Source organism: Pimephales promelas, chromosome 13 (assembly GCF_988280905.1).
Source record: "Pimephales promelas chromosome 13, fPimPro1.hap1.1, whole genome shotgun sequence".
NCBI lineage: Eukaryota > Metazoa > Chordata > Actinopteri > Cypriniformes > Leuciscidae > Pimephales > Pimephales promelas.
This window is the reverse complement of record NC_142781.1, coordinates 35,053,500-35,079,845: the sequence shown is the minus strand read 5'-3', so window position 1 is coordinate 35,079,845 and position 26,346 is coordinate 35,053,500. Positions and strand designations below refer to the sequence as shown.

At 39.6% G+C, this 26,346-nt stretch overlaps 1 protein-coding gene across 7 annotated transcripts; it reads left to right on the top strand.

Moving 5' to 3' along the window:
* The first annotated feature begins 288 nt into the window (after positions 1 to 288).
* On the top strand, positions 289 to 26,052 carry ncoa7b (nuclear receptor coactivator 7b). Of its 7 annotated transcripts, none has more exons than XM_039690097.2 (16): positions 289 to 654; positions 1,368 to 1,471; positions 5,028 to 5,197; positions 10,683 to 10,753; positions 10,843 to 10,950; positions 12,413 to 12,505; positions 12,755 to 12,868; positions 13,758 to 13,942; positions 16,455 to 17,122; positions 18,056 to 18,221; positions 19,395 to 19,542; positions 19,709 to 19,831; positions 21,408 to 21,560; positions 21,847 to 21,942; positions 24,842 to 24,915; positions 24,989 to 26,052. In XM_039690097.2, the coding sequence occupies exons 2-16, from the start codon at positions 1,434 to 1,436 to the stop codon at positions 25,122 to 25,124; spliced, it is 2,343 nt and encodes a 780-aa protein (XP_039546031.2). In that variant the 5' UTR covers positions 289 to 654; positions 1,368 to 1,433; the 3' UTR covers positions 25,125 to 26,052. The 7 variants fall into 7 exon arrangements, with proteins under 7 accessions (XP_039546031.2, XP_039546030.2, XP_039546029.2 ...); XM_039690096.2 differs by having other exon boundaries at positions 1,364 to 1,471; XM_039690095.2 differs by having other exon boundaries at positions 290 to 654; positions 10,677 to 10,753.
* Positions 26,053 to 26,346: the final 294 nt, after the last annotated feature.

Genomic DNA, 26,346 nt, shown 5'->3' with positions numbered 1-26,346 from the left:
TGTGCCGTTTTTGTTGGTCAAAAAATATTTTGGATGTTAATATACTTGTTTATATTTTCCTAAAAAAAAAATAACAAAAAATAAATATCAAATAAAAAACAGCAGTAATATTGCACTAAAATAAAATAGGCTACTAGATGTGATGTAAAAAAAAATACAAAACGATTTTATGGAGACCTGTGATGTACAAGAGTCACTGCATACAGCATCTAGCCTGGAGTTAAAGGGGGAAGGGGCGTTTCCGCTTTTCCTGTCAATCACCCGGGAACATGGGCGTGGCATGAGAGGACTTCGACCTATGAGAATATCGACATTTAAATTTAGATATGAATACTTAATTCTATTTCCAAACCCAAACACGCACGTCAAGCGCTTTTGTCGATTGACTGGCGATAAAACGGGTCAAAGTCCCCGAGAGCTGACGTCGGTGTCACAGAAATATGACAAGAAACAGCGAATCCGCTTTCAATCTTGATATGGAAGGACTTTAATTCCTTTAGCTTTAGCCTGTTAGCCTGGACTGCATGTGTGCGTGTTTATATCAACAATAGCGCGTTCTCGTTCACATCTAGCCGAAGAAGAGCAGCGTTTATATGATCGACGAGGGGATGGAGTGACGCGAGCCGGGTCTTCAGGGATGTAGTGTTTGTTTAGGTGGGTGAAATGCGCGTGCAATTCCTGCAGGACCAAACCTATATATATATGTGTGTTTCATACTTCGATTTGTTTTTAATTAATATGCATGGCAGGAACGCGTTTCAAATGCACAGCATTTGGCCTTTATGTCTAATAAGATAAATATGATGTCATCCTTTAAAATGGTTCATTTTAATGCATGCATATGATGTTGTCTTTTGTGCATGCATTTCCAGTGTTGTGCATATGATGTATAGGCGGCTATCAGCTGTAACCTGATGCGCGTGACGTCATTGTGCGTAAAATTACGTGCTGAACGTGAGTTTCACTCTCTATCAAACGGGATTATGTCATGTAAACATTCAGTTTAACCCTTTGACATGTTACCAAAGCAGATTGATTTGAGATATCAGTCAGTAATCAGATGTTTAGGCTCAATCTAATCACTGCTTATCCCAAATCAAACACAGGCTTTGTTGATCTTGAACAATAATGAGTGTCTTAACTATAAAGATTGCCATTAGTGGTGATTTAATGGCTTCACCCTTAAAAAAAACCAGCTGAACCTCGCCGGATCCGGTCTGAATCGACAGTTTTCCCACTCAGAGCTGATGTTTGTGTCACTGGGTTTATTGCAGCAACCTGTATGTGACCCATTGACCCACGATTAAAGATAAGGGCCGACATATTAAGGGGCCGATATTCTGCTTTTCGTGTCTTTGTGAAGACAGGAACGCTCAGGCAACGTTGAGATCCCCATTCTGGACTGGAAGGAGTTGCTGTGATCAGGGTCCGTAATGGAGAAGAGCGAGAAGAGGCCTGGATACTTCGCCAGGTGAGGGGAAATAACTCAGATTTACACAGGAAACACGTGACAGGAAGTGAGAGCCGAGGGGGGTATGAAGAGCTGGAAATGGTGATGGTGCTCAAAGTGGAATTAATAACTTACTCTTGGTTGGTGAGATGTTTTTACTAATGGATTTTGCTGTAAATCTTGTTTCTGGTGTGAAAATTTAACATTCTGACATTATTTTCTCACACGAATGACTCTCCAGACTTATGAAAGGAAAAATATATAATTATATGATGAAAAGTCAAAACTATGAGGAAAACAAAATCATTATTATGACATAAGAGGTCAAAGTTAGGAGAAAACATCTTAAATATGACATAAAAATTCTAAATTAAGTGATAAAAGCCATTATAATGTCAACTGAGGGAAAAATCGTGACATAAATAGTCAGTATCATAATTATGGCATTTAAATTATGAAATTAAAGCCATATTTTTTATGGCCACAAAGTCAAAAATGACGTAAAATGTCAAAATTTTGACATGCATACGTAACTCAAAATTATGAGATAAAAGCTATTATCGTTACATAAGTAGAAATTATGAGGAAAAGTTCATATTATGATACAAAAATCTAAGTTATGAGAAACTACATTACAATTAAGATAAAATATGTGACATATGATAAGCATCATAATTCAAAATTGACTTATGACAAAAGCTCAAAATGATGATAAAAGCATCAAAATTTAAAGCCATAGATATAACATAAAAACACGAATCTATGAGGGAAAAATATAATTATGACATAAAAAGGTGAAATTATGAGATACTAAGTAACAATTATAGCATAAATAATTTTATCAAGTCATATTTTGGACAAAAAGTTGAAATGATGACATAAAAAGTCAAAATTATTAGGTTAAAACACACAATACGACATAATAAGCCACATTTGTCAAAGTTGAAATGACGACACAAAAAGTCAAAATTATAGCATATGTAATGTAATAATTCTGACATAATTATTGCTTTTTATGTCATTATGATTAATCAAAGCACGTTGTGTTCTAGGTGCCATAAATGGGCTTCCACACAAACATTTATGACTTTCTGTCTCCTAATTAAAACATAAAGTAGATCATGAGTTTGAATCTGTTAAATGTTGCTTGAACGTTTCAGATTAAAACATCCAGTAAATCTGTTAAACTGACTAGATCCAAGATCATAGTAATTCAGGTCACATGACTCTCCTGAAGACATGTGACGCTGGAGTTATTGAATAATCTTTCACACACTGAATATGTGGAGTGGAGGACAGAAGTTAGCTATTATTATTGCTCATGTGCGTGACGTCTGATGGTGTGTGTTGTTGAGGAGATTGAGCTGACGTAGCGCTTTCACCTGCTGGAGCAGAGAACAGCTGGAAAAATCACACACACACACACACACACGCATGCACACACGCGCATGCACACAATGTTGGCAATTGAAGTAAAGCTAAAATAAAATAGATGGGAAAACTTAAAATTAAATGAAAACTGAAGATATATTCAGAATATTAGAAAATGCTATAATAACAGTGTTGTTGTCTGTGTGTAATGCTGTAGAGTGTGTGTGTGTTGTTGTCTGTGTGTAATGCTGTAGAGTGTGTGTGTGTGTTGTTGTCAGTGTGTAATGCTGTAGTGTGTGTGTGTTGTTGTCAGTGTGTAATGCTGTAGTGTGTGTGTGTGTGTTGTTGTCAGTGTGTAATGCTGTAGTGTGTGTGTGTTGTTGTCAGTGTGTAATGCTGTAGTGTGTGTGTTGTTGTCTGTGTGTAATGCTGTAGAGTGTGTGTGTGTGTTGTTGTCAGTGTGTAATGCTGTAGTGTGTGTGTGTTGTTGTCAGTGTGTAATGCTGTAGTGTGTGTGTTGTTGTCAGTGTGTAATGCTGTAGTGTGTGTGTGTTGTGTTTGTGAGTGTGAGTCTCTGGTGGGATGAAGTGCGGCTCTGTTTCCTGTCCTTTATGATTATGGGAAATGAACTCGGCGGAGGAATGTGTCTGTACTGATCTGTGACTTGTGTGTGTGTGTGTGTGTGTGTGTGTGTGTATGTGTGTGAGAGTTGTTTGTGTGTCTGAGTAAGTGTGTTTGTGCACGAGTGTGTAACACTGTGTAAGGTGTGTGTGTCTGAGTGTGTGAGTATGTGATTGCGTGTGTGCGCGAGTGTTTGAGTGTGTGTGTGCGCATGAGTGTGTCTGAGTGAGTGTTTTTGTGTGTGTGCGAGTGAGAGACTGTGCACGAGTGTGTGTGCATTTGTGTAAGTGTGTGTGTTTGTGTTTAAGTGTGAGTGTGTTAGACTGTGAGCTTTGACTCAGTTGATCGATCGGCCGCTGTCGTTCGCCATTAGAGAATCTCTCCTCTAGTTTTCTCACACACACTTTCTCCGTCGATCTGTTTACATGTGATTCTCTCGAGGAGGAGTGTGTCTGGCTCATATTTCACCTCAAAATCATTACAAGAATATCTGTATTTCTGAAGTCGTATTTTATAATGTGAGGAAATCAGAAATGAGAAATTGTGATTAGAGGTGTTTATTAGTCAGAAAAATAATGTCAAAATGTTTCTCTGAGCTCTGTCGGCCATCTTGGCTCGGCTAGCTGCAGTTTCTCTGAGCTCTGTCGGCCATCTTGGCTCGGCTAGCTGCAGTTTCTCTGAGCTCTGTCGGCCATCTTGGCTCGGCTCGCTGCAGTTTCTCTGAGCTCTGTCGGCCATCTTGGCTCGGCTCGCTGCAGTTTCTCTGAGCTCTGTCGGCCATCTTGGCTCGGCTCGCTGCAGTTTCTCTGAGCTCTGTCGGCCATCTTGGCTCGGCTCGCTGCAGTTTCTCTGAGCTCTGTCGGCCATCTTGGCTCGGCTCGCTGCAGTTTCTCTGAGCTCTGTCGGCCATCTTGGCTCGGCTCGCTGCAGTTTCTCTGAGCTCTGTCGGCCATCTTGGCTCGGCTCGCTGCAGTTTCTCTGAGCTCTGTCGGCCATCTTGGCTCGGCTCGCTGCAGTTTCTCTGAGCTCTGTCGGCCATCTTGGCTCGGCTCGCTGCAGTTTCTCTGAGCTCTGTCGGCCATCTCGGCTCGCTGCAGTTTCTCTGAGCTCTGTCGGCCATCTTGGCTCGGCTCACTGCAGTTTCTCTGAGCTCTGTCGGCCATCTTGGCTCGGCTCACTGCAGTTTTTCTGAGCTCTGTCGGCCATCTTGGCTCGGCTCGCTACAGTTTCTCTGAGCTCTGTCGGCCATCTTGGCTCGGCTCGCTACAGTTTCTCTGAGCTCTGTCGGCCATCTTGGCTCGGCTCACTGCAGTTTCTCTGAGCTCTGTCGGCCATCTTGGCTCGGCTCACTGCAGTTTCTCTGAGCTCTGTCGGCCATCTTGGCTCGGCTCGCTGCAGTTTCTCTGAACTCTGTCGGCCATTTTGGCTCGGCTCGCTGCAGTTTCTCTGAGCTCTGTCGGCCATCTTGGCTCGGCTCGCTGCAGTTTCTCTGGACTTCACCCAGGGGAAGTGTCACGGCTCTGTGGAGGTTGTTTCTTTGTTGCTGTTTGATAGTTGAGGCTGATGAAGTTGTCTTTACTGGCAGGCTGAAGAAGAAACGGCAGCCAAAGCAGAGCCAATCAGAAAAGGCGGATGCTGAGCAGAGCCAATCAGATGTCGAATCCAAGACGCCAGTCATCAGTGAACCTGCTCCTATTGGACGATCTCAGGACCGAGAACAGCCGGAGAACGGGAGAGGAGAAAATGGCAGATCAGGTGAACGTCGGACCGGCTGAACTTCTCCAGTTTAATGCGAGCAATCCAAATATCATTATATTTATAATTATTCTGAAAAATTATTTGGTTTTGATTTTAAATTGAAATAGTTCAAGTATACTTATTTAATATTAGTAAATTGCAAAGTCTGCGATTTCAATAAATTACGTTTTTGAACACAACACACACCAACCAACCGTCTTCATATACTAAATAAAAGTAAAAAAATCTTTAAAACCAATTTAGGCAGCCATACATATTATTAGTAAAGAAATTTTATTGTTGTAATGTAAGATAACATTTTTATTATTATTATAGAATTTTTCAAAGTGAATTTTTTTTTAAGTGAAATATTACAGTAGTAGAAATTATTTTTTTTAGTTGTAATAATAATAATAATATTTATTATTATTCTATAGCCATATTGATGTATAATCACAAAATTGTGTGCAAATTGTACAGCCCTACAAAGTTTTTTCTTCAAATTGCATTTTAAATTGCAGTCGCAATAATCAGATTTAGCCAAAACAAATAGTAATTTTAAAAAAGCAATCAAGACTTTAATAAAATGATGTATTTCTCAGTTAAACCGAATATTCTGTGGGTATTTGTGTAGTCTGGAATTTTATTTAATTGATAAGGTTTTGATTTAATTGTGAGAATTAATTTGTATTTTTATTGATTTAATTATATATTCGTTCCCGATTCAATTACAGCAGCAGAAAGGAGCAGCTGTGGAGCAAAATATTGCATTTTGAAGCAAAATTATGAATACATGTTCACAATATGACCAGGAATGTTTCTTCAGAAAGTTGATGTCATCTTTCAGACTGTGTGTGTGTGTTTGAGGCTCACAGGAAGTGACCACCAGATGAGTGTGAGTCTGGTGTTTATCAGTCGAACAGACAGGAAGAGGCTCTCACACACACACACACACGTCTCTAACCACCCAGTCAAAGGTTACATTTAGTTACATAACTAAACCAGATATGCTTCGTCTGGTGTAAAATAACACCTCACAGATCTGCAAACCACATATAAAGATCCGACCGTTCACTCGAGACTGAGGAACCAGCAGAACACGATTGCTGATAATTAAAAATTCAGAAACCTTGTTAACAGCGACACCGGTGGCCTTTAAGTGAACTGCAGCCGCCGACTTTCACACTCAATTATTGCAGTATCCTAACAAATATAATCAGTTATGTCTTTAGTAAAAGTAAACCGTTGTAAAAAGTTGGGATTTCCCCATGACACTTTTTCACTTCCGATACCGATGCGCCGCTTTGGCTATTTGCCGATACCGATATCAATCTGACATTTTTATTTTAATAAAATAAAGCTCTCATTTTTAAGGCCTTGGTGAAGGCAATACAAAAAGCGATTAATACTTGGCATGGGCAACGAGTAATCGCATCCAAAATAAAGGTTTGTGTTTACATAATATAGGTGTGTGTAATTATTTTGTATAAATAAATACACACACATGCATGTATATATATATATATACATATATATATATATATTTTTTTTAAAAAAGTGTTATTAATACATAAAATATTTACATTTAATATAGATTATGTATATATGCAATTATTTCTTAAATATATACATACATATATGTATCTATATCTATATCTATCTATATATATATATATATATATATTTGGGATTTATATATGATAATATATATATATATATATATATTAGGGCTGTGCAAAAGTTAATTGCGATTAATCGCATCCAAAATAAAAGTCTGTGTTTACATAATATATTTGTGTGTGCTGTATATAATTATTTTGTATATATAAATACCTATGCATGCATGTATATATTTAAGAATTATTTGCGCTTAAATTCTATATATATATATAAATACATAATCTATATGATATAAATATTTTATATATGAATAACACATTTTCTTAAATATATACATGCATGTGTGTGTATTTATACATACAAAATAATTCTATACAGCACACACCAATATATTATGTAAACACAGACTTTTATTTTGGATGCGATTAATCGCAATTAATTTTTGCACAGCCCTAATATATATATATATTTATATATATATAAATGCAAAATAATTATACACACCACACACACATAATGTAAACACAATTTTTTTAATTAGGATGTGATTAATCATTGCCCATCGCTACTTAATACGTGTAAATATTGGCATACACCCGCTTTAAAGACGTTGTACTGTTAGTGCTGTGTATCTCTGGTGTGTGTGTTGGGTCATGTGACTGCCGTAGATGATGTGTTGACGTCTCTTCTCTAGTTTCAGAGCGGTGTTGAGTGACACGCGTATTGTTCTTTATGTTTGACATGATCTGTAGATGCAGTGGCTCATTATTACACAGGCGGACGTCATTAATAAACAACAGCGCTGTATGAGTCTTCAAAGCTTTTGTTATATAATATCAGTAGCCGCGTTTCCACTGCCGGGCTAGGGCTGGGCCAGAGCTAACAGCGAGCCGAGCCGAGCTAGTGGCCTCGGGCCTCAAGCACCGGACTTGCGTTTCCACTGCCGGGCCAGTAGCCCCACAGCGTTGCCTTAAACCCCGCCCCTAACACGCCTTTCTGGATCAAACGTCATACAACCCAACCCATTTCAGCGGGTATTATGAATTAATTTATTTTTTAAGATAGCATATTAACTCACCTGCCGTGGCTGCAATAGTGTCCCGATTGTCTCGCGAGTCGCCACTAATAATAACAGAGGGGGACGGGTGAGGGACTGTTTCTTCACACGGCGTCAAATTGACGTCGTAACGTTACCCTTTCTTCTGCCCAAATGCTCAGAAGAGCTTTGGTATCCTCGACAGACCAGTACAGGCGATTCTCCATTTCAAGCAGCGATTTTTTTTTTTTTTTTTTTTTTTTTTGCGCGATAAAAGTAGGGCTGCACGTTTTCGAGTTTTTCATTAACCGTTAACCGAGGCCCTTTTAATTTTTAACACCTTTAATAACTTTGGATCCCATTTGAAACGAAATTAATTATAGAAATAAAACGCAGTAAGTACGGAGCAGTCAAAGCCACATTTCCATCACCCTTCAAACTGAAATTGGCAATTGAAAATAAGCACATTGAAAACACGTCCATTTCGCAAAAACTCTGTCCTCAAATAATAATAATAATAATAATTATAATCATTATTGTAACATTTTATTAGTCTGCATAAGACGCCTTTATCCAATAACAAAGCACAAATAAACACAATATTTTTGACGCATATCCAGTGTTTCACTGCAGTTCTTTCAGTGGAAACAACTTAAAATACTCTTTCATTTCTGGTCATACAGAAAATAATAATACATATTCGCAAATACATGTATTTGCGTAAACCCACAATAACAAGAAAACGTGCTTCAACAATCAGGCTTCATGATCTCCGTGAACTGAAGCGCGAGAACTGAAACAGCCACCGACCGCATTCGAATTTGTTCGTTTTAAATTGGACATTAAAGCTTTAGTCTGCAGCCTTTGTAGACTAAAGCTTTAAATGTCCAATTTAAAACGAACAAATTCTAATCGAAAGCCAATATCTTCTGACTATGTAATTATGTAGCTAATTAATTTCTCTCTAAATGTGCATCCGGAGATATGTTTTTAGCCGAAAATGATTTAGAAAACAATAGTTTATTAATAAACAATTAATGCCTCGTTATTTTATATTATTTTATTATTAGGCACATTTAGCCTATTATAGCATATAAATCAATGTTTAAATGTTTAAAGGGGCAAAAAAATCTAACAAATATCTGAAAATTTGTCGATATGTAGCCTATATATAGCCTATATATTTTTGCTCAGCATTTGGCATAGACCTACAGTTCAAATGAACATTTTGGTGTTCAACTTTGCGTTTTACAAAAGACAACAACCGTTAATTTTTCATTTTGCAATTAGGCCAACGGATTAAATAAGGGGAAACGAATGAACACAAAAAGTAGACCGTTTGGACATAAGCAGAGTTCTTTTTTAAAATTCATAAAAGATGTGGAATAGCCTACTAGACAAAACCTCAAAGAAATGCCACAATCAAGACCTCGGAGCAGAAATGAGGGACATTCTCTTTCCCTGCCATTAATGCTTGGATAACACGCACGTCCATAAATAGGCTAATAATAATGTCTAGTGCGGTGGCTGATAGACTACCAACGTCCGTTTGCCATTATTTTTGGAATGACTTATCGCGAAAGAAAAAAAAGATGTTTTAGTCGCATCGTTAACGGAAACGCTGTCATTTCACAATATTTTTTTATTGACATTCAGAAAAAACCGCAAAAGTTTTGAGCAAATATTTATTGACGCCACTTAACCGAGCAAAAAGGTTTCACTCGGTTATGCAATTTTAAACATGGACACCCCTAATAAAAAGTGAAATGTGCATCTTGCTTCAGATCATAACGTTCCATAACACCGATAAACTCCGCCTTTTACCTTGAGCACGCCTCTAGCACGAGCTGGCCTGCTCTGGCCCAAGGTATTCGACGGGCCAGAAATCCTGGCCGTTGGCCCTGAGGAAGCCCCGATCAAGCCCCGGAAGTGACAGTGGAAACGCGACTGGCCCTGGCACGCACTAGCACGGCCCGGCCCTGGCCCGGCAGTGGAAACGCGGCTAGTGTTATTCTTCTTTAGCTGGGTGTGGATAAGTTATTCACTTTGATATTATTTATTCATATAACTAGCTTTTATTTTAATGTTTTTGTCACGGGTCATTTTTAGTTTATTGTTTATTTTTGTAATATGTCTATTTCAGTTTAAGTAATTTAAACTTGCTTTATGTAGAGCCCCCTGTGGTGGAAATCAAGCGTTTTATGATGTTTATATGTTTATATTTAATTTGCTGTAATCGCTGGTGTTTCTGACGTCACAAACCACCTTGTAACCAATCAGATCAACGTGTGATCAACCAGTGGATCTCTGAGTGAGGGAGTGGAGGCGGAGCTCATTTGCATATTCATAGAACCGCGAATACTAAATGAGGCAAAGGTGTTGAGTTACATTCAAGATATTTTAAGGCATATTTTTAGAAAAACATTTAAATATGTCCTTTTGGTGATCAAATATGAGTTTTAAGGGATATAAAGATTGACTACAGGGCGACTTTAAGCTGAAAATATTCCAGCGAGACTGAAACTCATAATTGAATTCAGATAAAAGTGTGTGTGGCTGTGTGTGTGAAATGGCTTCTGGAAGAATAACAAATGTGGGCGGGGCTTGATTTTGTACTTGAGGAACTGATTGGATGGTTGTGGTTTGCTATTGGCTGATCTCCTGTGAGTGACAGGTTGCCCCGCCCTCATCATCAGAGAAGAGAAGACATGGGAAAGTTATTCTGATTCGAGATTACCAGGATCATGGCTTTAAAACAATGACGATGTGCACTGGTAATAAATGCAGCAATACACCGAACAGAAAACAAGAACTGTCCGTTTTTGATTTCATGAACTTTAGTTTCAGAAGACCGCAGTAAATCCTGCAGCCAGACCAAGAAAGAGAGAAGTAAACCACCAGGAACCGTGGAGTACACCGTGAGTTCATGACCTTAAACACTGTGCTCATCAGTGACCTCCGGTGTGTGTGTGTGCGATGCGTTTAACTGTGTGTGTGCCGTCGTCAGGTCGGCCTGAAGGACACGCTGAACAGCATCGCTCTGAAGTTCAACATCACTCCAAATAAACTGGTGCAATTAAACCGGCTCTTCTCACACAGCCTCGTACCTGGACAGGTGACTCTTACTCACACACACATACACTCACTCACTGACTCACTAACTCACTCACTGACTCACTCACTGACTCACTAACTCACTCACTGACTCACTCACTCACTCACTCACTCACTGACTCACTCACTCACTCACTGACTCACTCACAAACTCACTCACTAACTCACTCACATACACTCACTCACTCCCTCACTCACTCACTCACTCACTCACTCACTGACTCACTCACTCACTCACTGACTCACTCACAAACTCACTCACTAACTCACTCACATACACTCACTCACTGACTCACTAACTCACTCACTGACTCACTCACTGACTCACTCACTCACTCACTCACTGACTCACTCACTCACTCACTGACTCACTCACTCACTGACTGACTCACTCACTCACTGACTCACTCACTCACTCACAAACTCACTCACTCACTCACTCACTCACTGACTCACTCACTCACTCACTCACTGACTCACTCACTCACTCACTGACTCACTGACTCACTCACTCACTCACTGACTCACTCACTCACTGACTCATTCACTCACTGACTCACTCACTCACTGACTCACTCACTCACTGACTCACTCACTCACTCACAAACTCACTCACTCACTCACTCACTCACTCACTGACTCACTCACTCACTCACTCACTGACTCACTCACTCACTCACTGACTCACTGACTCACTCACTCACTCACTGACTCACTCACTCACTGACTCATTCACTCACTGACTCACTCACTCACTGACTCACTCACTCACTGACTCACTCACTCACTGACTCACTCACTCACTGACTGACTCACTCACTCACTGACTCACTCACTCACTCACTCACTCACTGACTCACTCACTCACTCACTGACTCACTCACTGACTGACTCACTCACTGACTCACTCACTCACTGACTCACTCACTGACTGACTGACTCACTGACTCACTCACTGACTGACTGACTCACTGACTCACTCACTCACTGACTCACTCACTGACTCCCTCACTCACTGACTCACTCACTCACTCACTGACTCACTCACTCACTCACTCACTCACTCACTCACTCACTCACTGACTCACTCACTGACACACTCACTCACAAACTCACTCACTGACACACTCACTCACAAACTCACTCACTCACTGACTCACTCACAAACTCACAAACTCACTGACTCACTCACTGACTCACTGACTCACTGACTCACTCACTCACAAACTCACCCACTCACTCACTCACTCACTGACTCACTCACTGACACACTCACTCACAAACTCACTCACTGACACACTCACTCACAAACTCACTCACTCACTCACTAACTCACTCACTGACTCACTCACTGACTCACTCACTCACAAACTCACTCACAAACTCACTCACTCACTCACTCACTCACTTGTGATCCAGTAAAGTCCAAAACTTCACCTCTGGTTTTACTCGATCCCTCACAGAAATTGTTTGTTCCTGATGTGGACCAATCAGAGGCCGGATCTGCGGTCGACGCTCCCGCTGAACGTCTCGCGGCGTCAGAGTCGGCGGAGAAGGTTAGACAGACCTGTAATCATCAGGATTCAGTTCGAGAGGCGTTTGCGTTTCAAACTCCCGAAACGAACGTCGATTTGGCCCGATGTTGTTTCAGTTCGTTCTTCGGTTCCGCTTGAAGTTCATCAGGACGTTCAAACTAAGTGCTCGAGTGTTCTGCTTTCTGAGGAGTTTGTGCTGTGATAATAAGCATCATGAATAATTAATGAGTTTCTGCTGACTAATCTATTTCTGTTGTGTGTGTGTGACAGGTCGGTGTATGGAGCAGGCCCGTGCGCAGAGAAGCGTCTCCTCTCTCTGAAGACGAGAGTCCGACCACCGTCAAATTCATCAAGATGAGCTGCAAGTACTTCACTGACGGCATGGTGAGGCTCCCATGATGCATCTCACTGCTGCACACAATTTTAATAATTGAAACTTTGGTTTTTAGTGCTGAAAGTTCATAATAAAACATAATTAGTATTTGTCAATAAAAAAAAAAACGTTTTGAAATTGGACGTTGCGTTACCATAGAAACGGTATTTTTCATTATGCCCCTCCCCTTTTGGGCATCGTCTTTCATAATTTATTATCAAAACCTTTTCTAATCTTGACAAAACACATATTGTCGGGAAGGTCTGAGTCTCAAGGTTCCATATTTAGTGACAGAAGTGATATTTGGATAGAAATTTATTAATTTGTTATGGCAGAATGCATACAGTTAAATTCGATGGAATTCAATGGCACCCGGTGGCTATTTTTGGTATAACGCCTAAACAAAATCTCATGGGAACTTAAAAATTTGTGATATCAACTTTAAATTTGGAACACAACTTGGTTAGATATATAGCTTTCATTTTATAGTAAAAAAAATATAACATTGTTAAATATTTATATTATATTAATAAATTATATTTTATTCATACTTTAATTTTTTGAAGTGCTTTCACTTCAGTAATAATCTGCTGATTGTTTTCTTTAAAACAAGACCAAACTTGGATGTATATATTCCAAGGCATTCTTGAATTACAACCATTTAAGTTTATTAGTGCATTTTAATGTCAATTATCAAACAGGTAAGGGGTTAAAGCACTGAAGCGCGAGAGTCTCTGTGCTGTATCAGTGTATCGGACCCGTGCGGCTCTTAAAGCGACAGCGCTCATATTTCTGCCGTCTCCATAGTAACACTAACACTTTTTTAACCTCATTGGACTAGACATTATGTATGGATAAGCAGAATCTGGATTGGTGATGAACTGCTCTGGTTTGTTCCAGGGTGTTGTCGGAGGAGTAATGATCATAACGCCCAATAACATCATGTTCGACCCGCACAAGTCGGACCCGCTGGTGATCGAGAACGGCTGTGAGGAGTACGGGCTGATCTGCCCCATGGAGGAGGTGCTGTCGGTCGCCCTGTATGACGACGTGTCCCGCATGAAACTCAAGGACGCGCTGCCATCGTAAGAAAATCTTCCTCAAAGTCTTTTACGTTTCTTTTAAAGGGGTGTTTGATTATGATTTCACTTTTCTAGCTGTAGTTAGTGTGTAATGTTGCTGTTTAAACAACATCTGCAAAGTTCAGACGCTTAAAGGAGTAGTTCACTTTAACCCTCAGGTGCTCTTCGTTTCGGAGTCACACTTGTTATCTTCCCGGTCAAAAGTGACCGGACACCTAAAAATGAAACTTTCTCCATCCCAGTAAAACCAATGCAATTTATTTTTGTTCTATAATATTTATTCTTTTTAATTTAGTATTTTGAGACAGTTTGATTGAATTTATTAATATTTATGCAATATTTATGGTTTATTTTTGCCATGGAAAAGTATATATATTTTTCTAAATATACTGTATATATAATTTTTTTTAAAAATAATGAATGCAGTATTTTAGTATACTATAGAGTCTTGGCCTTCAGAAAAAAAAAAATTTTTTGAAGAAAATTAGCACCATCTGGTTACAGTATAGAGAAAAAGCGTAGAATCATGGTGTAATCACTAGCCTTCGTTTCGGAGTCACACTTGTTATCTTCCCGGTCAAAAGTGACCGGACACCTAAAAATGAAACTTTCTCCATCCCAGTAAAACCAATGCAATTTATTTTTGTTCAGTTATATTTTTTCTTTTTAATTTTGTATTTTGAGCCAATTTGATGTTACTTATTAATATTTATGCAATATTTATGGTCCATTTTTGCCATTGAAAATAACACAAACTTTTTTTTATATATACATTTTTTATTTTATTTCTTTTAAGCAGTATTTTAGGTTAAAATAGAGACTAGGCCTTCCAAAAAAAAATTTTGAAGGCAGATTAGCGCCATCTGGTAAGAGTATGGAAAGAAAGCGTAGAACCATGTTGTAACCACTAGATGAAATGTACAGTTCTCTATGGAGAGGCATGTGAATTCCCCAGCTTTGTTATAGGTGTGTGTGTGTGTTAATTTCAGTATTGAAGTTAGTGTCACCCCTTCACTGCTGTGAGCTTTTCCTGCATTATGACTGAATTATTGAATAGATTTCACATATTCTCACAACATTGCTCTATTACAGACACAGTGGTTCATACAGGTGTGTGTTTATTTGTGCGTGTGTGCGTCTGTTTGTGAGTGTGGGTGAGTGTCAATATCACAATCTTGATGTTTTAGAGTGTCACCCCTTCATTGTTGAGCACTTTTTTCTGCATCATGGCCAATTTGTAGATTGCAAATTGTAGTTTGAAGTTGTAGATTGTTGTTTTTGTCAATTTCCCATTCATTTCCTATGGTCGGTCATTTTTGACCGAAGAGCACAAGTGTGACTATTTTTTTTACGACCACTTAGCCTGCTCGGATCATGACCTCAATTTTTTTGTGTGTTCACATACCCAATGGAATAAAAGTCACCAAGTTTCGCATTCCGATGAAGCTGTGATTTTTAACATTTCAAAACATAAATTTTTTCGGTCAGAAATGACCGAAGAGCACCTGAGGGTTAAAAAAACTTTTGCTGATAATTTACTCGCCCCCATGTCATCCAAGATATCCATGTCTTTCTTTCTTCAGTCGAAAAGAAATTAAGATTTTTGATAAACATTCCAGGATTTTCTCCATATAATGGACTTCAATGGGGACCAAACGGTTCAAGGCCCAAATGAGAGATTCAGTTCAAAGGGACGATGAATAAGGGTCTTATCTAGCAAAACGAGCGCTCATTTAATAAATAAATAAAAAAGTTGAAGTTTTATAAGCTCGCCTTGCTCTGTTCTGACGCGCGTTCGTGACTCTCCTGTTCGAACTCGTTTATCACAATGAACGAATCTTTTCCCGAGTCAACTTGGTAATTCCATTTGTTGAATGAACCAAATGACACGAAAAAAAATCATTCATTTTGATAAACGAGTTCAAACAGGAGAGTCACGAACGTGCGTCTCAGAACAGAGCAAGGCGAGCATTTGAGCTCATAAAACGTAAACTTTTTTTATTTATTTTTTTTTAGTTCCCAATTTAGTTCTCCTTTTGTCCCAAAGTCTGCTTGCCATGATTCATAATGTTTGAACAGCGTGAGCGCGGCGCTAGACGTTACGCTGTTGTCCACGTCTGTCGCCATGGTTACTACGGCAGTACGAGCGGAAACCAGGGATGACGCGGATATTACGTCATCGACACGCGACAAGTTCCAAGGGACGGGCACTACTTAAAATTGTGAATTTCTCTGAAATTAAACATTTTTGAGAACTTTTGGGATATTGTAAGCGCACAACTGCAGGATTTGTGGATATTTTATTCAATAATCGTACATATTGTACCTTCAAAGTCTTTTTCCATTTTTTTCATTCATCCCATTTTAGTCTATTTTGACGCCAAACATCACTTAAGTTTTGTCATATTTATTTGTCATGTTCTGTTTTGCGTTTGTTCATTTTGGATGTTTTGTTTGTTTTTCTCTCTTTTAATTTCACCATCTTCCCCCTCATGACGATGATCCGTGATAATAGTGATGAACCGCGGGATCTCTGTCCGTTATACAGGCCTGGCGAGTGGGAGGAGCTTCCCTCAGAACGAGATCTGAACCCTTTTAGTCGTTACGAGGCTCTCGGAGCGCCTCATCGGCCAATCGTGTTAGACGATATCGAGTCGGCCGTCTCTGAGATATCAGAAAGCCAAACCGCTGACAAATCCCCATCGGATGAAGGATTTACCGAACTGGAGTTGCTGCAAAGTGACTTAAACACTACTTGCCCCGGCCAGGAGGGGGCGTCGCTTCAGGAGCACCGAAAAACACCCACACGGGTGTCCATGGACCAAAAAGACGAATCCCTGAGGTCTTTTAATGCTGATGAAGATGAAGACGAAGGGCTTCACAACCGTTCCACGGATGACAACACGGATCTGCAGCGGTCTATTCCCGCACTGGTGCATGATGGGAAGGAGGCGGCCGTAGAAGTGACCAAAACTAGCGGAGAAACTTTAGTAAACGGTGTCTTTGCAATCGAAAACGACCAAAAAAGTGAAGTTGCCCCAGAGGATTCTGGGAAATGTGGACCACATGTTAAGGGACCAAACTCGGACGTAGAGTTTCTCTCCGAAGCGCAGAAACGCAGACGGGCCAGTGAGGCCGAGATGAAGTCGTGGCTCATGAAGACCATGCAGAGACCAATCCAAGGTGAGTTTTACTTTGATTGACAGGACAGACCAACCAATCACAGCCATGGAGTGTTTGTGAGCATGCACTTTCTAAAACTTGTGAGGTGACTAATGATAGTGTTATTTTAGAGTTATTTAAACCTAAAAACAGCTTTTTTGCAATGCATTCTGGGATTGCCTTCTCCATAAAAGATATGCAAGTGTGCTTAATAATTTTTCAGAGAGTAGAGAATTAATAATGCATAATGCCTTTTGTGTTGAACATGTCTAAGTGCTGTCTATGTTATTTAAACGTAAAAACAGCTTTTTGCAATCCGTTCTTTTTTACATTTTTTTTATTAATAATACATAGCCTAATAAACAAAGTAATAGACCAATGAGATGCACAATAGGTTATTCCAGTGTGATATAACAACATTTTTGATTATATATAAATGTATTTAATATATATAAAATCAAAAATGTATATTTATTTATTTATTTATAATTTTTTTTTTTTGTGATACAAAAGAATAGATATAAACTCACCAAGTTATTAATAGATATCTAGAAAATTTAAAAGAATAATATTTCTAGTAATATTGGTGATAATAATAGTGGCAGTGGTGCTAGATATTTTATATAAAAAATATTTTAAAAGATATTTAAAATAGATATTTTATATAAAAAATATTTTATAATGTCCACATGTGTATCTGAATATGCACAATGATAAAAAATAATAATATATATATATATAATTTAATATATTTAATTTTGGGTATATATATATATATATATATATATATATATAAATTACCAAATTACCAGTAAATTACCAAAATTAAATAAATTAAGCCTGGCAAAAAAACATAAGTATAATTTTTAGGGCTTCAGGTTATTTTGACCCGTGAGGGAAAGATGGGTGTAAATGTTCCAGGCCGGTTTGTCTGATATCTGATGTGATCCGCAGACATGCTGCTGTTCAACGAGGAAAAGAGCAAAGCTCCGCCCATGTTCCTCTGCTTTAAGGTGGGGAAGCCAATGAGGAAGTCGTTTGCCACGGGTCGGACGTCAAGCCCCGCCCACTCCGGCAGGGGCCGGAAGCCGGAGTACTGGTTCGCTGTGCCGCAAGAGAGGTATGACCAGTTCTCCCATAGTAAAGCTATACAAGGCAATTATAGGCAAAATAATTTATTAGAATATAAAAAGTACACTAGGATTTAAATATTTCTGCTTCAAACTATATTTAATAATAAGGTAAATGTTATTATGCATGTTGAAAACGGTTGTGCGGCTTCATATTTTTTGTGATTTTCCATGAATTGAAAGTTCAAAAGAACAGCATTTATTTGACATATTGATCTCTTTTTTTAATTTTACGTCTTTACTGTCGCTTTTAAACAATTTAATGTATCTTTGGTGATTAAACGTATTGATTTCTCTCCAAAAAACTTTGTTTAATTGTGATTAATATATAAGTTTGTGTGTGTATACTATATATACACGCATACAAACTTTTTAAAATATATTAATTGATTAATCGCATACAGTCAAATTTTATATACTTACAAACTTTGATGTTTCCATCACTGCCCACATGAGGGCGCCTCCATTTCCATCTTCCATCTGTTTTAAATGATATGAACCATTATTTCTACAATTTTCATACATTTTATGAAGTACACATCCTATTCATAAGTAGTAAGGGAAGTTTGGCATATTTTGATATGAATTCAACCTCTAATAATCACATACAAATAACACATGTTCGTTATAGCTCATCACAAATGAATGAATCTATCATTTTTTTCTTTATATTTAATACATTTTCAGACCTTTTTTTAAAAAAAAAAAAAAAGTAATTTAATGGATGTTTAAAGGATGAGGTTTCTACCATTCCTTCATGATTTTCATGTTCCCATCACTATTTCAAAATAAAAGTCTGAACACGCCTTAGGAGTATGAAAATATTCTTGTTGCAAATTTATAGATTATGGCTCTTCTGTAATTTATTTTTGAAAATCAATCACCAAATATGAAAACTAGAGATTGTAAGGATATAGTTTGTCAATATTAGTTTAGGTTTAGTAGAGGATATTACTGTTTTAAATGTGAAATGTGACACTGACGGTGACATTGACCTTAAATTTCATAAAACTGAAATTTATAGACTTTTAAGGACTTTCACACACATGTGCTCCTAAAACATTTTACACTTCACACACACACATGCAAATGCAAGTGAAATGCTCACACTGTTGATCCATGTGTGTGTGTGTGTGTGTGTGTGTGTGTGTTCTGGGCTCCAGAGTGGACCACCTGTACTCGTTCTTCATCCAGTGGTCTCCCGATGCGTACGGGAAAGACGCTCAGGAGCAGGGCTTCGTGGTCGTGGAGAAAGACGAGCTCACCATGATCGACAACTTCTTCAGTGACCCGGTTCCTCGCAGCTGGGAGGTGAGCAATACACCTGAGACAAACACCTACAGGAACAACTCATGACGGCCCGTTGAACTCATAGAGAATAATGCCAAATCCTCAAAACCAATCAGATTCAAGCAGAGTGTAAAAGGAGTCAATAAATATGAGACATATTAAGTTTTCTTTCGTGTTTGTCTTCTAGATCATCACGATTAATGAGGCGAAGAGACGGCAGAGCTTCAGCTTCGAGGACGAGGAGCCTGTCGATCTTCTTCCGGTGCTGATGGACCCCAGCGCTCTCCTGGAGGACACACACATCGAGAAGGTACTGCAGACTGCAGTCTTGAACGATCCATAGGGATTTGTTTGACTAGTTTGCTATGAAGTGAATAGGGTTGATGATTGTGACTACGTAGTATTTCAATTTAGGTAATATTCAACAATATTATTGATCTCCTGCATTGACACATTTACATAAGAAACAGCCCTGTTTATTTTAGACGCACTTTTATGATGGATAGATGCACTTTTTCATGGACAGATGCACTTTTGCGATGATAGATGCACTTTTATCATGGATAGATTCACTTTAATGATGGATAGATTCACTTTTATGATGGATAGATTTACTTTTATTATTCATAGATGCACTTTTGCGATGATAGATGCACTTTTATCATGGATAGATTCACTTTTATGATGGATAGATTCACTTTTATGATGGATAGATGCACTTTTGTGATGATAGATGCACTTTTATCATGGATAGATGCACTTTTATCATGGATAGATGCACTTTTATGATGGATAGATGCACTTTTATGATGGATAGATGCACTTTTATGATGGATAGATGCACTTTTGCGATGATAGATGCACTTTTATCATGGATAGATGCACTTTTATGATGGATAGATGCACTTTTGTGATGATAGATGCACTTTTATCATGGATAGATGCACTTTTATGATGGATAGATGCACTTTTATGATGGATAGATGCACTTTTATGATGGATAGATGCACTTTTGCGATGATAGATGCACTTTTATCATGGATAGATGCACTTTTATGATGGATAGATGCACTTTTGTGATGATAGATGCACTTTTATCATGGATAGATTCACTTTTATGATGCATAGATGCACTTTTGCGATGATAGATGCACTTTTATCATGGATAGATTCACTTTTATGATGCACTTTTGTGATGATAGATGCACTTTTATCATGGATAGATTCACTTTAATGATGGATAGATGCACTTTTATGATGGATAGATGCACTTTTGTGATGATAGATGCACTTTTATGATGATAGATGCACTTTTATCTTGGATAGATGCACTTTTATGATGGATAGATGCACTTTTATCTTGGATAGATGCATTTTTATGATGGTTAGATGCACTTTTATCTTGGATAGATGCACTTTTATGATGGTTAGATGCACTTTTATCTTGGATAGATGCATTTTTATGATGGATAGATGCACTTTTATCATGGATAGATGCATTTTTATGATGGATAGATGCACTTTTATCATGGATAGATGCATTTTTAATGATGGATAGATGCACTTTAATTGACTTCCAAAGACATACACCCATTCACTTCCATTATAAAGATAGAAAGAGCCAGGACATTTTTTTTTAATATAACTCTTGATAGTATTCGTCTGAAAGAAGAGAGTCATACACGCCTAGGATGGCTTCAGGGTGAGTAAATCATGGGATAATGTTCATTTTTGGGTGAACTCTCCCTTTAAAGCTGGACTGTTACACTATTTTCTTCTGGAATCAAACTTTGCTGCGTTATTTTCCTGTTATCTCTGTAAAGCTGCTTTGAAACACTGTAAATAAAGCTGACTCGACTTGACTAGTTTGCCGCTCTTCTCTGCAGTTGTCGACTCGTTTGCCGGCGCGTGTTCAGGGTTATCCGTGGCGCCTGGTCTACAGTACAGTCGTACACGGGACCAGCCTGAAAACCCTGTACAGGAACCTGACGGAGCTGGACTGCCCTGTGCTGATGGTCATCAAAGACATGGACAACCAGGTACACACACTCCTGTTACTGCTGTTGTAGTGCTGGGCGGTCTACCGGTTCATACCGAACACCAGTCTTTATTTTTGTTTTGCTCCTATAGCGCCATCTGCTGGCAGCTCTCAGTAAATAGCATTAATGCAAACCTGTATTAATACTAGTAAACACTGTAATTTTCACTCATGACAGTAAAATAAGGCATTCTAAGTCAATTTACAGTAGTATCTCCTCTCTTAATCAAATAATTTAAGATGTGGTTAACACCCAGTCATGCTGAAAAACTCATAATTTTCTCCAGATTTTTGGAGCGTTTTCCACTCACCCTTTCCGAGTGAGTGAGCACTGTTATGGCACAGGAGAGACCTTCCTCTACAGCTTCTGCCCGGAGATCAAGGTGTGTTCCTTCATAGGTTTTTAAGGACAAAAATGATGAAAAAAGTCATTTCAAGTGCCACATAGCGATGCCTTAACCTGGCAACCACCCAGAACACCGTAGCAGCTGCCTAGCAACACCCTAGAAACCACTCAGGTACATTGGCAACCACATAGCAATGCCTTAGCAACCACTCAGAACATCTTGGCAACTGTTTGGCAATGTCCTCCCAACCAATCAGAACACCTTAGTAACTGCTTAGCAACACCCTAGAAACCACTCAGGAACATTGGCAACCACACAGCAATGACTTGGCAACCACCCAGAACACCTTAGCAACTGCCTACCAACACCCTAGAAACCACTCAGGAACATTTGCAACCACATAGCAATGCCTTGGCAACCACCCAGACTTCAAAAAAACGTTATAATGACACTTGACGTGCTTTATCTTCAACCACCCAGAACACCTTAGCAACTGCCTACCAACACCCTAGAAACCACTCAGGAACATTTGCAACCACATAGCAATGCCTTAGCAACCACTCAGACTTCAAAAAAACAGTTAAATAATGTCACTCGACGTCCTTTATCCTCAACCGCCAGTCAACCAGCCATATAACACCTTAGCAACTGCCTACCAACACCCTAGAAACCACTCAGGAACATTGGCAACCACATGGCAATGCCTTGGCAACCACCCAGACTTCAAAAAACAGTTATAATGACGCTCGACGTGCTTTATCTTCAACCGCCCAGAACACATTAGCAACTGCCTACCAACACCCTAGAAACCACTCAGGAACATTGGCAACCACCCAGACTTCAAAAAACAGTTAAATAATGACACTCGACGTGCTTTATCTTCAACCGCCAGTCAACCAGCCATATAACACCTTAGCAACTGCCTACCAACACCCTAGAAACCACTCAGGAACATTGGCAACCACATAGCAATGCATTGGCAACCACCCAGACTTCAAAAAACAGTTAAATAATGTCACTCGACGTCCTTTATCCTCAACCGCCAGTCAACCAGCCATATAACACCTTAGCAACTGCCTAACAACACCCTAGAAACCACTCAGGAACATTGGCAACCACATAGCAATGCCTTGGCAACCACCCAGACTTCAAAAAACAGTTATAATGACACTCGACATGCTTTATCTTCAACCGCCAGTCAACCAGCCATATAACACCTTAGCAACTGCCTACCAACACCCTAGAAACCACTCAGGAACATTGGCAACCACATAGCAATGCCATGGCAACCACCCAGACTTCAAAAAACAGTTAAATAATGTCACTCGACGTCCTTTATCCTCAACCGCCAGTCAACCAGCCATATAACACCTTAGCAACTGCCTAACAACACCCCAGAAACCACTCAGGAACATTGGCAACCACATAGCAATGCCTTGGCAACCACCCAGACTTCAAAAAGCAGTTATATAATGACACTCGACGTCCTTTATCTTCAACCGCCAATCAACCACCCAGAACACCTTAGCAATTGCCTACCAACACCCTAGAAACCACTCAGGAACATTGACAACCACATAGCAATGCCTTGGCAACCACCCAGACTTCAAAAAACAGTTAAATAATGTCACTCGACGTCCTTTATCCTCAACCCCCAGTCAACCAGCCATATAACACCTTAGCAACTGCCTACCAACACCCTAGAAACCACTCAGGAACATTGGCAACCACATAGCAATGCCTTGGCAACCACCCAGACTTCAAAAAACAGTTATAATGACACTCGACGTGCTTTATCTTCAACCACCAGGCAACCACCCAGAACACCTTAGTAACTGCCTACCAACACCCTAGAAACCACTCAGGAACATTGGCAACCACCCAGACTTCAAAAAACAGTTAAATAATGTCACTCGACATGCTTTATCTTCAACCGCCAGTCAACCAGCCATATAACACCTTAGCAACTGCCTAACAACACCCCAGAAACCACTCAGGAACATTGGCAACCACATAGCAATGCCTTGGCAACCACCCAGACTTCAAAAAGCAGTTATATAATGACACTCGACGTCCTTTATCTTCAACCGCCAATCAACCACCCAGAACACCTTAGCAATTGCCTACCAACACCCTAGAAACCACTCAGGAACATTGGCAACCACCCAGACTTCAAAAAACAGTTATAATGACACTCGACGTGCTTTATCTTCAACCACCAGGCAACCACCCAGAACACCTTAGTAACTGCCTAACAACACCCTAGAAACCACTCAGGAACATTGGCAACCACCCAGACTTCAAAAAACAGTTAAATAATGTCACTCGACATGCTTTATCTTCAACCGCCAGTCAACCAGCCATATAACACCTTAGCAACTGCCTACCAACACCCTAGAAACCACTCAGGAACATTGGCAACCACATAGCAATGCCTTGGCAACCACCCAGACTTCAAAAAACAGTTATAATGACGCTCGACGTGCTTTATCTTCAACCGCCCAGAACACCTTAGCAACTGCCTACCAACACCCTAGAAACCACTCAGGAACATTGACAACCACATAGCAATGCCTTGGCAACCACCCAGACTTCAAAAAACAGTTAAATAATGTCACTCGACGTCCTTTATCCTCAACCCCCAGTCAACCAGCCATATAACACCTTAGCAACTGCCTACCAACACCCTAGAAACCACTCAGGAACATTGGCAACCACATAGCAATGCCTTGGCAACCACCCAGACTTCAAAAAACAGTTAAATAATAACACTCGACGTGCTTTATCTTCAACCGCCAATCAACCACCTTAGCAACTGCCTACCAACACCCTAGAAACCACTCAGGAACATTGGCAACCACATGGCAATGCCTTAGCAACCACCCAGACTACAAAAAACAGTTAAATAATAACACTCGACGTCCTTTATCTCCAGGTGTACCGCTGGACGGGTGAAAACTCCTACTTTGTGAAAGGAAACACGGATTCCCTTCAGATCGGAGGAGGAGGGTGAGTTCAGAAACATGCTAACCTGCCGTACATGCGCGTCTCTCATGTTTAACACACGCTGTCCGCTTCCCAGGGGTCGTCTGGGCCTGTGGCTGGACGCCGACCTGTACCACGGCACCACCTCCAAGTGCTCCACCTTCAACAACCTGCCACTGTCCTCCAAACAGGACTTCACCGTCCAGAACCTGGAAGTGTGGGCCTTCGAATGAGCCGACACGGACACTGCGAGACACGCTTCTCCACGCTCACGGCATGACATACGGCGAAACGTTGGGCGTCGCTTTATCCCGCACTGTACGAGGCTGTTTGTGCAAATCCAGTCATACCTGACGACGTCGTTTTAATAGTTTTCTCCTGGTCTGAGAGAGAGCTTTAACCTCCGACGCCATCCCAGCATGCAATGTTCTCTAGAGACGTTCTCCTGCTGAAATATAACCGATATATAAACACCTCTGTGTACGTGAACGGAGAGGAGTCGCTCGATACTCGGGATGCCGAAGACCCGCATTCATTGGCCAAATCTGTCGCGTCAGGGTCGGTTGCTCAAATTGAAAATATGTTTGTTTACATTGGCGGCGATCTGATGCGTTTCGTTCATTCGGCGCGTTTTCATGTTCGAAAGGACGTCGTCCTGGAAATATGTACCGCGAATACTTTCTTTTTGACCAAAGTGTTTTATTTGCCTCGTTCTCCGATGTTTTATATTGTTTTCTTTTTGTATTTGAGTTTTTTATATTGAATGTGTGACGTATAATCATGTTCACCACGTGACGATTGTTTTACTGTTTTGTGATATTTTAGGGACCTTTCTAGATCGTTTAAAAGGGAAGCACTTGAAATAAAGAGATGCCAGTATTATTGTTGAACACTATCTCACTAGTGAACATGTTGCTTCAGTTTCGGGCAAATCAGGTTCACCACTTCACTGTGGGTTTGTGTATGCAATCACTCTCTGACTGATGTCACTTCCTGTTTCGTCGGGACATCGGTGTGAACAGATGCACGGGGTCTGATTGGTTGAAGTCACTCATTTCACTACTAGACAGCATCTGTGGGCATTAACTAACCGTGTTCAATCCAAAAGCGTATTATGTGATCCATGTAGGGGAAAAAAAATGTTTATTAGTGTTTCACTCTGATTTCAAACACTGTCCAGTTGTGTATGGTAATCAGTGAATGTTATATTTATTGTGCTTTTCTGTGTTTAAAGTGAACCAAATAAATGCAATAAATGAAGAAATTAATGACTCGTGCTTTGTTCATTTAAGGGGCAATAAAATGTATAATATTTAATATTTGCATACAGGTGAAACTCTAAAAATTAGAATATTGTGTAAAAGTTTTATTTTTATTTTATTAATGTACATTTATTTCAGTAATTCAACTTAAAAGGTGAAACTAATATATTATATAGACTCAAAGTGAGATATT